Here is a 12617-nt window from a genome sequence, read left to right on the forward strand (position 1 = left end):
GGATGGAGTTGGCTTCCATCAAGCACCACCACGGGGTATGACATGGTTTAGCAAAGAGGAAAGGATAGCCTTCCTTATCAAGATCCCTTTAACCCTGTATAAAAATTTCCCACTTAACCAGCACCAAAGCCTCCCAGACCATCACATTTCCTCCACCATGAAATTCATTTGTTCTGTCACACAACTGTTCACCATAATGGAGTCTATATCCTGGCCCCAAGTTACTGTATAATCAAGGGTTGGCCAGGGAATTGTTATCCAAGTATACATTTTAGTATTACAGTATTACATTTAACACATTTCTCACTCAATTGTTCTATGTAAAAAGTGGTGCTTCAATGACACTGTCCTCATTGAAACTCACCTCCTCTTGTAACATATGCCTGTCCTTCAGTAGCAAGTTGTTAAATTCAAAAAGAAAATTTGGGACATGATTCAGAAATCCATCATGAATGCAGTGAGTTTAATTTGAGACAGATTGATTTGTACACCATAACAATGTTCATAAAGTGCAACACAGAAAAAAAGCTAAAACAATCCAGCTTTTCTCTTCATCTTTAAATACTTCACTTGTATTTCTAACCCAATATATAAATATTTCACCACACCATGTCTCATAGAACATATACACATTAACTTAAAGCAAAATGACAGTACAGTACATTATGTGAAACTCTTCACCTTCATTAGGTGCACATTTCAGCAGGGGTCCATTTCACGAGACATGTGCTGCATGGTTTAAATAATTACCTATGATGGGTGTAGAATGCTTGATTCTTTGAGAGGGACTGAGGTGGGATTCAGTTAAATGAACGTGAAGCAAAATGTACAAGAAACCATGCTTAGATAAACTATGTTGGATAACACCCCAGGATCTGTGTGAACTCAGACATCGAAAAATGGTCCATTGTTAAATTTACCATCTCCTTTTTAATCATACGAAACCAAAACATGTTCCCCTTAGGGTTGAGAGATGGGACATCTTTCACACTATTTGACATCCCTTTGCTGGCAATTCAGTGTCTCTTTATATTAACCTTTAGGCAAAACTGGTTGTATAAACTTGACAACAACGTGTTTGTATAGAACATTGTGTACATCTTATACATACTGATGATAATTAAACAATGTCCAACTGAAAATCATGATGAAATATCTGCATCATTCCACTGGAGTAAAGTTTGTTAGGGGTTTAAATATGTGGGTTTTTGGCAGAGCTGCATAGATAAAAATGGCTCAGTTAAGCCAACATCTGATGTCTAAACCTTAAAGGAAGAGCTTAACATTATGGGAGATATGCTTATTCACTCTCTTACTGACAGTAATATGAGAGGATTGGTACTCCCTGAGAGTAGTATCAATCTTCTCATATAAATCTTATCAAGTAAACAAATAAGCGAATCCCTAACATATCAGACTATCATTTTAAATTCATTGCAGAGTTTTAATTTGAATTTGAAGCTTGACCAAAAAACATAACTACGTACTAAAAACTGTGCTGAGGGGTTTTTGGACCACCGAGTTACATCGATTAGCCACAACACTGAAGGCAGGTCCCCCAAAACTGCCCCGACACATCTGGGCATGGACATGGGGCATCTGGGGTGTTCTGTGGTGCCAGGCACAGGGATGCTGACGTAATTCTTTTGATCCTGGGGGGTGGGGCCTCCATGTATCACATTTGTTCAGGGGCATCAAGTGGATGGTTGATTTCAGATTGGGAACAAGGGAATTTTTAGGCCAGGTCAACAACATTTAGGTGGGTGCTACGAGAAAACATAATATTCACAGGAATTCCATTACCGAAGGTTTTGGGCAAAACATTGAACTGTAACAAGATGACCAATATTCAGCTGGCAGTCATTTTAATGGGGTGGCTGATCGGTGTGCAATACATATGCACAACATTCATCTTAATTATAATCCTAGAACAAGTGCTTTTCTATTTAATGATTTCTTCACCTCCACCTCAAAAATGTTTTTTTTTCAAAGGAAAACACTAACACACATACAGCAGAGCAGATTTAACCACCACACAATAAGCCTAAAAATACAACATCCATAGCTCTAATTTCTTATATTTCCAAACAGCCTTCAAGCATTCAAAAAGCAAGAACACCTTAAACAATCTTAACTTAAACTAAGACAGTCATTGCTTCCAACTAAGAGGTTCTGAATATATTCATACATTTGTGAAAGGGGGGGGGGGGGCACATTCCCACATCTTTACACAGTTTTTTCCAGCTCATGTTTTGAATGACCTTACTGTTATTGTACTGTACATGCTGTTAATGTGCTCTACTGGAGGAAGCACACATCCTTTATGAGTGTGAGACCTGACCCATGTGAAAAAGTACACAACAGATGACAGGGGTGAAAAAAGTGAACAAAGTGTTAGGAAAGTGTTCATTTTCACCTTAAACCCTCAGTACACTTCAAACAAAGAAATTATCTAATGTTGAACTCATCCCTGCGGTTTGGTTCATTTGGTCCAGATATATACTAGGTCATATTATGACGCTATCATAAATCCCATGGTTGGTCCATTTTTCCAGAGACACAGACATCATTCACACCTGCCCAAACTAACAAACAAACATAATAAAGAACCCTAAATGTGTCTAGCCTCTTCAAATGGCAGAACCGTAGAAGGCTGAATGCAACAGTATTTGGGACTATTTACTAGAACTAGTTTGTTTGAAACAGATGGAGACCTTAAATCTGACTGGGAGGTGCAGGGAACACAAAGAATCCTTTTTTTCTGAGAGCTAGCTAATGTGTTCAAGACAATAAACCGGTCATGGGAAGATGCTTGAAAGTCAAGACCTAAGTGTGTCAAAGCGGGCAAATCCATATTAGGAAAAAATATTAGTTAATATTGAATGAATGGTCCCTGTGTCCTGTAAGGTTTATGTGCAAACACTGTCTCTGCATCTAAAGTTTAAAGGGGAATGTTATTCTGCTTTTAGGAGTCATCTATTTATATACATTAGGTTATGCATATGGAACAGTGAAAGGTTTGTGGAGACCCCAATGATACGGACCTAAGTTATAAAAAAGACAAACAAAAAATATAAATAAACCAATACCAATATAAATAATACAGCAGTTATACTCCAATAAATTGAAACTTTTAGGCTCATAATATACTTGCTTTTACCAACATTAATGCATGGACAACTGTTCCCAAGTAGCTTCATTCACAGAATATTTGCCTGTCTGTAACATGTATAATTACACTAGGGCCATTGCATGGTTCGTGTTCAAGCCTTTATAATATATTTCAATAACAGTACTGATCTGTATCAGACCAGCCCTGACCACTAATAGCAAATTCCACCACTAGGTACCCAACTAATCTTACCTGCTCCGACTCCTGAGGAGAGCGTAGCAGCAATAAAGTCTATCGGGGCAACGGCAATGTGTCGTGCTTTCATTTCTCACAACAACAATTCAACTTACCTTTGTCTAAAGTTTAACATCAAAATGAACAATAATATCAAACTTCAGCTGAGTGACACTGGGGAAAAGGTTGTAGAGGTGACACTTCCAGTAGCCCACATACCAAGACTTTGAAAGTCCAGCAACAGAACTTTCAGTGTTAAGTTTACTCTGTTGTTAAATGTAATGTAATTGTGTCTTTATTTTCATTTGTTTGAGTCTGCCACTGACCTTACTGCTGTTCATGAGCATAGCCAGCTGATGGAATGTGAGGTTATCATTTTTGAAAATGCACACACCATTCTACGAAGGAACCGTCATGCTCGAATAAACATATAGTCAAAAGCAAGTATATCAGTGCTCTGAGCTGTTTAGTGTATGGTTAAAGCATACTATAGCTTTGATGAGGAGTTTCCATATGTGACTGCCTAGCATGTGAACATGTGTGGAACTCCTCATTGAAGTTCTCAATACAGGTGTGAATGAATACTTGATATCATTTTCGCTGCTTTGAACTTCATACCTGTCCTGACCAAGAGGCCAAAGAAGAAGGTGCTATGTGTAGCATTTCAGCTCTAACAAATCATAACCATATATTGATGCTCTGCTAAGCACTAATCTGCATCTAACTTCAACTGTAAAACAGTACATTACTTTATAGCCTGGAAGTTGAACTGTTTAGTATTTCAAAGTAACACAACTTCACAAGAACATACTGTGTCTCATTAAAATACATATTATAATTTTGGTAAATGCTAGATGCTACACATAGCTCCTTTAAGACTTTGGGAAAGTGTTGCTTTTTTGTCTCTGTGCAGGCAGCTGGCCTGCCACCATCAAGGCTTATGCTAGAAGTAATACTATAGACAGAGGGTATTTGATGGTCTAGTACAGTATTCCAGAGAGTTTGATGGAATGTCTTCTAGTATGGTTATATAGGAAATTGATCTCTATCCAACTGGACCAGTCAGAGGAGAGATGGGCAGAGTGAGGAAAGTAAAAAGGTATATGAGCAGAAATTAATTTCTCTTTTCTTGTCTTTCCTCCCCTTCTTTCTTTATCCCTCTTGTGTCTCATCCCTTTCTCACTCCATTTTCCTAGATTTCATCGTCTCTCTCTCTCATCAGTAGCGTGTAGAGTACCAGTCATTGTCGGTCATCTGAACCAGCTCATTGACCACATCCAGCAGGTTGTAGTTGTATTTGTTCAGTAGCCGCTGGTTCAGCGACCGGTCCCCAAAACCCATCTCCACCAATACGGCCATCATGGTGTCCTGAGTGGACACATCCACTGGAGGCTGCACAGGAACAAGATCTCATAAATCCATAAAACCTGTTACTGATCATATAAAACCAAACTTCCAAGCAAACATATGGGTACTGACCAAATTACCAGCACACGATTTACTAAATCCCTCCCCTGTACAGTAACTTTCTAATCATACAGTAGTACCCACAAACAGGCGCAGCACGCATGACTTTGGATTTCTCCACATGGTGTGCATAGAGTGATAGCAAGAGTAGGTAGATGTTGTAATTTTAGCAGCTCTGTCCTGCTCTGCTGACTTAAGGGAAGTTCATACTTCAGCAGCCTCAGCCAAACTCATTTTCATGATAGTCTGCCATTGTGCCCCTACAAATATATGTTAGCACTGCCCTGCTGGCTCCTTGTCTCCTTGCCATAAACAGGACATTATCCATATTGTACATCAACAGGAGGCATTTGTATCTAAATTAATGAGATCAGCATTGATGTCATCAGATATCTCAAATTGAGGGTGCTGGATTAGTCAGGGCTAAAATAAACTTCAGCTGGACATCTCCTGTTTTATTTAAGAGGGCCTTAAATGTCTTGTCTACTTAGATGTAAGACATGAGCTGTGAAATTAGACAGTTAAATATAAACTGATTGCTGACCTGTGTGGGGCCTTGTCCAGTGAACAGGGCTTTGTAGGCAGAAGCAGCTACTGACAGAGCTCCTTTCATCAGGCCCCTGGTGATGCCTGGGTGCCTGATGACACACAATAAAGGTTATATTAAACTTGACTACTGCAAAGCTTTGATTACATCTCAAACTCAGAAGTTTCAATGGAAATAATGATGTATTAAATTAAAAGGCTGAATGACAGACACATTTTGTTAAAAAATCCTTTCTATTTTAAAAGCTTATTATAAGCACTTGTTGCAGCAAATAATACTGTGAAACATCTGCTCCAGTGCAACTTTGTAATCCCATGAATAAGCTTTCATTGGTCAGTCATGATTGGTCCTGTGGTCAGTACAGCAGATTATAATTTTCTCCACAGTATATTCACTTAACATCAAAAGAAGGTCACAGACATTAACAATGGTGGAGAACAGACAGAACAATGACAGAACTGAAAAAATGCCCCACCATTGCCCATGTCAAAGAGAAGAAATTAAGAAGACTGACGTAGAAAAGCAGTGTAAAAATAAAGAATTGGACAGCGCCAGAGAGACAACAAGGAATAAATATCGGAAAGTAATTTCAGAGGTGGAGGGAGCTGCCTGATTTGTAATATTGAGCTACATAGCTTGTTGTTGTAATGGAAAATTTAATCCTTGACCAAGAAAGACCTCTTGGACATCTTACATATCATCTTACCACCTCAAACATTGATCCTTGAGTCAACCTAGAGATCGGGAATCACTCTATGATTAGTTGGTCACCTAAAACAAGCAACCTTTGGATGATCCCATGGTTCATTTTGTCTGAATGACACAGGAACTAAAATGAATGACTATACATGACTGTATACATGTATATATGATTACTTCTTTCTAGTATTTTGTCATGGTCCTCTTAATATTTAGTTACAGTTCCTTGCTCCTGTGACTAATGTATAAATATCCTCTGTATTGCGTACTCTTTATCAGACCCCTACAGACTGCTCTGTACTCTGTGTTGGTCTGGTCCTTTCTGCAGAAAGCCAAATAAAATAACCACAAAGACATCTTTGGTATTCATGTAGACTCTCTATTTGTAGATTTTCCATCACATAAATTACGTAAACCTAGCGTGTTAGCTTGTATGCTAACTCCGGTGTTTAGCTTTGCCTTTATGGCTCCTAGTTAGCAAAAGCGTCTTTCAAATGACATTCAGGGCCTACATTGTTGTTATTTTGAAAGCGCCATCTTGTTTATCTAGCTTCCTCTGTTACTGTGTACAAGCCTGCTTGTCCACAGCAGGCTTCTCTGTGGGGAGGGGCTTTGAAGGCAGCATAGCAGAGAGGAAGAAGAAGGGACCTGAGAGCTGTGCTTATTCAAATGTTCTTACTAAGTCTACTTTTTTCTCAAAACTCCACACTGCAGAGTTAACTCCTACATTAGTTGTATTAGTAAATTAAAACAATACTTAAAAAGAAAAAAAAAAGAAAAAAAGAAATGAAACTTAAAATGAAAAAACAGATCACTTAAGTCCTTGGATGAATACTGCATTTAAAGAGTCAACACTAAAGATCACTTATGAAATAAGATATCCCATTCAGGTATGATTTACAGTTAGGGTCCGCTTGCACCAGCATTTCAAACAAAGAAGTCTCACAGCAAAATCGATTAATTCCCAAACACTGAAGCAAGACGTGGATTCAGGATGAAGTACATTTTTTCAAATTTCTTGGGTCACTTTCAACTTTGGTGAACTTTGACTTAGTGGTTTCACAACAGCAAGCAGTCTTGACAATGCTGACCTTTAATGGAGACCGGAGTGAACTGTGTGAACTTAAACATCCTGTAGGAACTTGTAAGTGGTTAGGAAACTCAGTCTGAGTTTAATACTGGTATATGACCCACAGAAACAAATGAGATGATCACTGACTATTTCTATATAATCATCAGAATTATTCTTAATGCCTGTTACTGAGTTGGATTCAGACTTATTTGGGTAGCATGAGTAATTAAATGGAACATTTTTATAGTGCAGTTGAGGAATTGGAGGTTGAGGAAAGCTGTTGATTAGATGAGTTTATTTACATCCCGGTTCAGATGGGGTACACTGTAACACTTTTAGTTAGAGCATACCCCATCTGAACCGGGGTGCAATCAACATCTTTCCTGACTGAGGATTTCAGCTCAAAAAAGTGTGTAAAACATGTCCTTTCAAAATCAGTATGAAATATCTGGGCTTGTGGACTTAAGCCCAACAAGATGTAACAAGCTTCTAGCCACTGAAGCTGCTTAGGGAAGACGTTTTATTTTTGAAGCTCCAGAAATGTTTCATGGGCTATGAACCTTCTCCTGACTTTCCATCAGCATGGGGGGAAGAGATTTGTGTGTGTGTGTGTGTGTGTGAGAGAGAGAGAGAGAGAGAGAGAGAGAAAGAGAGAGAGAGAGAGACCTGGGGTCCTCAGGGTTGTCCTCTGTGTCTTCATTGGCTTCAGTATCATCTGCCTGAATTTTCTCAGGGCCAGAGGCTGCAGGATAATAAAACCATCACATGATCTATCAGCAGACAACAATGCAGTTTCAAAAATCTGTTTTCAAATCCATTTCTCACAGCATCTAATGGTTATTGGCAGCATCATAAGAATACAAAGCAAAAAGTACAGCCTCACAGAGCTGCAAGCATGGCCAGAGACTAAGTCACTTGTGTGTTTGGGCTTACTATCTTCCGTTTGGTACAGTTCAGTGCCCTCTGTCCCCTCCCTGGCAGCAGCAGGATCAACATCTGTTTCTCCACTGCTCTCTGGGCTGTACAAAATTAAGAGAAAAAAATTAAGTATTCTCCCAAAACCACCAAAAAAAACAACTTAAAAAGTGGATTCATTTATATTCAGACATGCTTCTCTACCTCTACAGCAGTGAGTGCAAAGGTACTGAAATCCTCTGCAATGTAACATTAGAGAAATTTTTTCTCATTTGACTGCTGAATGGAGGGTAAGTGTACTTTACTTCAAGAACATATGGAGAGTAGGTTTCCAGCTTGACTAATGACGGTATAGGTCACACACCAGGAGAGTTATGTTGAAATACTGTCTAAAGGATTTATTACTGCAATTTACTCATGCAAACTTTTTTGAAGGTCTGGTATACAGAGGAAAACCTTTGAAAAAGCCAAACCAACATACAGAAGAGCAACCCTAGGAAAATAATCAAAGTGACGACACAGAAGCTAACCAAAATGAACAGCAATACGCTGCTAACCCTAGCTGACATGGAGAAACTTCTCATGTCAATGTAGGACCACATTATAGCTAAACTTTGTGAGCAGCTCTCTGCTGACTGAGCATCTATCGACCAGCATGACAAAACAATTTAAAACATGGAGATGTCACTTAACAACAATATGGAAACCAGGCGACCCTTGAATCCACCTGCATAGCCCTGTCCAAAGAAAACGATGCCCTCAAACTTAAGATGGATGGCCTGGAAAACCGATCGAGACTCAACAACATCCGCATAACCAGCTTACCTGAAATACACTCCCTGATTACTTGTATTCATATTTCTCTTTTGCTAAATTCTTTTGTTATAGGCTTGTTATGGATTAAAGTTTAATTAGGTACTGTCCCCTTGTCATACCATAGACACACTTCTGTTCACATGTGGACAGGCATGACAAACTTTTTTTCTATCTTTTTCTGTTATAAGCCTTTATACTTACTTTACTATAATCAATTCAACATGATACGTCATCTCTCACACATTCCCTATCATATATGGATGTGCATGTGTGTGCACGTATAGACACAGAGATATAATGACAAATGAAAATAATGCAAGTTGATGTATCCTGTGCATTCATAACACATTTCTTCTACTGTTATGGGTGTTCTTATTGCTCTGTGTGTGCATATCATGAATTGTACTTTTGTTGTTGCTGTGATTGATTTGCTAATGCCAGTGTCTTTATACAGAGTTTCATACTACAATTCAGTCCCCTGTCCTCATTCAGACAGTCTTCTGCTGCTTATTGCTAGTATTTACTTCGCCATTTCGATTCTGTTTTCCAGTGTATTTGTTCTATATTAATAAATAAATCATATGATTTATAATATTTAATATTAATACCAACTCTGCTGCTCACATCACCCATACCTATTACCGCTTAGGATATAGCTTGTTAGCTTCTGCACTCCAGACTGCTGTTTCAGTAACGAGGCTTCATTCCGTTGGCCTCAGCTCCAGCCGATGCTCCACCTCTATGCCTATTTTTGGATTAGTTTAGAATCAGGCACTGCAAGATGGCAGAGCCAACCACATTAAGCTTCACAGAAGCCCCTCAAAGACCTATGGTTGATGTCACAGCCACCATTTATTTTTTTATAGTATATAGTTGCACTTCATTGACAACAGCTTGAAAACAAAAGAAAAAAACTCTGATGCCACTGGAAATAATTCATGAATGACACAGAAAGTGTTAACAGGAGATGATAGGACAATATGATAACTTTCAATTTCTTCTGATGCAGAAGTATACTTCTGCATCAGAAGAAATTGAAAGTTATGACATGTCCTTATTATTATCCTCAAATCAAAAAAAAGCCTGCAGCTAAACATTCCAGTAAATTGATGTTGCTGTTTGTATCCCAACCGTCATACTGACCTGGGTGTGACAATGGCTTTAGGTGGTGCCACCACTTCGGGCGTCAGCGGCTCATCATCTAGCGTCTGAGAAGTACAAAGCATGTCGTTGGCGCTGCTGGTGCCTGACACTCCTGTACAGGGAGCCTCGGCTTCATCTCCCTCACCCTCTGGGGTGGAGTTATCCATGTGGTCAGGGGGATCCATGGGGCTCTTAGCCAGGATATCACCAGGTTGGGACAGAGCAGAGCTGCAATGGAAGAAGGAATGGAGAATTAATGGGTGTGTGACACAGTCTGGTGACCATATTGGAGGTCCTTACCTTACCTTCCATGACTATGCATATGGAACTGCATGGCAGCTCATGCTGTTACTGAAGAGCCAAAAGTCACATACCTGTACATGGACTCCCCCAGTGGCCGGCTGGTGTCAAAGCAATCAGGGAGGATGATGATGTAATCCTCAGATGAGGTGGAGGACGAGCGACTCCTCATCCCTTCTCTCTTCTCCTCATGCTTTTTCTCCTTGTACTCCTCTGGGTTCTTTTCGCTCTCCATGGGAGGTGCCTCAATGTCATCTGTGATGGGATCAAGACAACAGATAAGTGTTGCAGACAGATAGAGAGAGCATATTCAATAAGTACACCACGGAGGCCAAGGCCACAAAATGTGACGCCCATGCAAATTCTTGAAACTCTACTGACAAGATTATAGTACAATACACCAGAGTGAGTATCCTAGCCAATATTAATCTGACAGCTTCTCAGTTAGTTCAAGATGCAATATGTAAAAATTGGCCGCCTGTCAAAATCATACTACTACCGCTCAATCAGCTATGGTGTCATATATTCCATTTAAAAGGCAAATTATCATGTCACTTGGTATTTTAAGTTCAATAAAATTTCATCAAATAAACCAGTCAGTGTCCTGTGAGTGTAGGCATATGGCCATGGTTTGGATGTGAAGAGATCAGTTTTGATCTTACAGTGAAACTCTCACCAAAAAGCAACCTAGGCTTTATTTGTGAATTTGTGAATAATAATAATAATAATAATAATAATAATAATAATAATAATAATAATAGTAGATTTGATTTGTATGGCGCTTTTCGAGACAGGGTTCCAGGTTCCATTCAGTCACACACAGTCATGCTGGTGGTGGTAAACCACGATAGTAGCCACAGCTGCCCTGGGGCAGACTGATGGAAGCGTGGCTGCTATTCAGCGCCTAACCCTAACCCTTACCATAACCCTGACCATCACCTCAAACACACAGCAGTCAGCAGGTGGGTGAAGTGTCTTGCCCAAGGACACAATGACCATGACACAATTGGCTGGGTGGGGATCAAACCACTGACCCTCCGAACATAGGCCAACCCACTCAACAGGAGTCAAACCTTCGTGTACCTTCGTGTAACGATATAAATTGTGTTGTCCTTTAAGGTTAATTTGTTTATTCAGTCATGAAGACAGAGAGAGTTTGATTATTTAGTTTGTTTAGGCAGAAAAAAATCAGCCAATGATCATCTTTATTAAAAATGTCTTCCACAAAACCATGTCTGTCTCAGGTCCCCACCTCTGGTACAAGCTATCTACTCTGCACTTGTTCAACCAAACACTGCTCTCTCTCATGGGTCTCTCAACAGGTCCAATCAAAAACTGTTTTTCTGATCTGACGTCCAGATTGACTGCTCTGTCACCTGTTGTCTGCTCCTGCCGTGTGATGGCCATAGGTGAAGCATGGAGCGGAGTTGGTGCTGAGCTGGTGGCTCCTAGGGTCGTGGCCACAGACAGGGGAGCAGGCAAGGATGCTTTCAGTGGAGAAGGGAGGGAAGCTTTCAGCGTAGTCTGTGGTTTTAGAGCATCTTTAGAGCTGCTGGGGCTGCTGTCTGGGCTCTCCTCTGATTTTACCGATTTACTCTTCACACAGGAGGAGGAGGAGCCAGCTTGAGCAGCTGGACGCACCACTGAGGGAAAACAGGAAGTCCACCATCAGAGACTATACTGCCATACTTTACTCTTTCAGTCACTTTCAAACACATGTAGATGGAGGTAGAGTGAAAATGCTCAAATCTGAATTACTGCTGTAGCTGAACACACAAGTCAAAAATATGTATCTGCTCTTACTCTTATGAATCAAAACCTCAGAAATGTATGACTGAAATTTAATTTGAACACAATATAAAAAACAACCAACTAGCAATTTGAACTGACCTTTACCGGTCCCAGAACGGGAGCATCTCAGAGGGGCGTGGTCAGGGGCTTCCTCCAGGGTCATTGAGCGAATCACAGTCTCACAAACAAACTGAGTCCCGCTGATGTCATCCTCCCCTTCCTCTTGAGCAGGGACGCCTCCTCCTTCTGTTGATCCCGCCCTGTGAGGGACATCTGATGTCCAGTGACAGGGAGACAAATGTTAGGGCACACTACAGACTACAGACCTCATTGATCAGCAAGTGTGCTCTTATTTCTATGCATAAAACTACATTTGCCAATTTCTTTTTTTGTGTGTGTATTTGTAGAACCACTAGGACCAACAAACCCCTGGTGGGACATAAATTTAACTGCAGGAAAACTGATTTCCTAAATACAGATGTACAGATCAACTCTACTATCAATTAAGTAAGCATAACTGT

General features: G+C 40.0%; 1 protein-coding gene across 2 annotated transcripts in view; it reads right to left on the minus strand.

Annotated features, from left to right (window-relative positions):
- Positions 1–442: 442 nt before the first annotated feature.
- The window catches only part of nbr1b (NBR1 autophagy cargo receptor b), a 49526-nt gene continuing 37351 nt past the window's right edge, over positions 443–12617 (minus strand). For both annotated transcript variants that reach the window (XM_037090460.1, XM_037090461.1), the window contains 8 exons: positions 12196–12369; positions 11682–11948; positions 10380–10560; positions 10006–10233; positions 8065–8150; positions 7798–7873; positions 5358–5451; positions 443–4738 (listed from right to left, as the gene is read on the minus strand). In XM_037090460.1, coding sequence (XP_036946355.1) covers positions 4565–4738; positions 5358–5451; positions 7798–7873; positions 8065–8150; positions 10006–10233; positions 10380–10560; positions 11682–11948; positions 12196–12369 — 1280 coding nt within the window. In that variant the 3' untranslated portion in view covers positions 443–4564. The remainder of the gene's footprint in view (positions 4739–5357; positions 5452–7797; positions 7874–8064; positions 8151–10005; positions 10234–10379; positions 10561–11681; positions 11949–12195; positions 12370–12617) is intronic.

The sequence above is a fragment of the Acanthopagrus latus genome, chromosome 24, assembly GCF_904848185.1.
Source record: "Acanthopagrus latus isolate v.2019 chromosome 24, fAcaLat1.1, whole genome shotgun sequence".
NCBI classification, from domain to species: Eukaryota; Metazoa; Chordata; class Actinopteri; order Spariformes; family Sparidae; genus Acanthopagrus; species Acanthopagrus latus.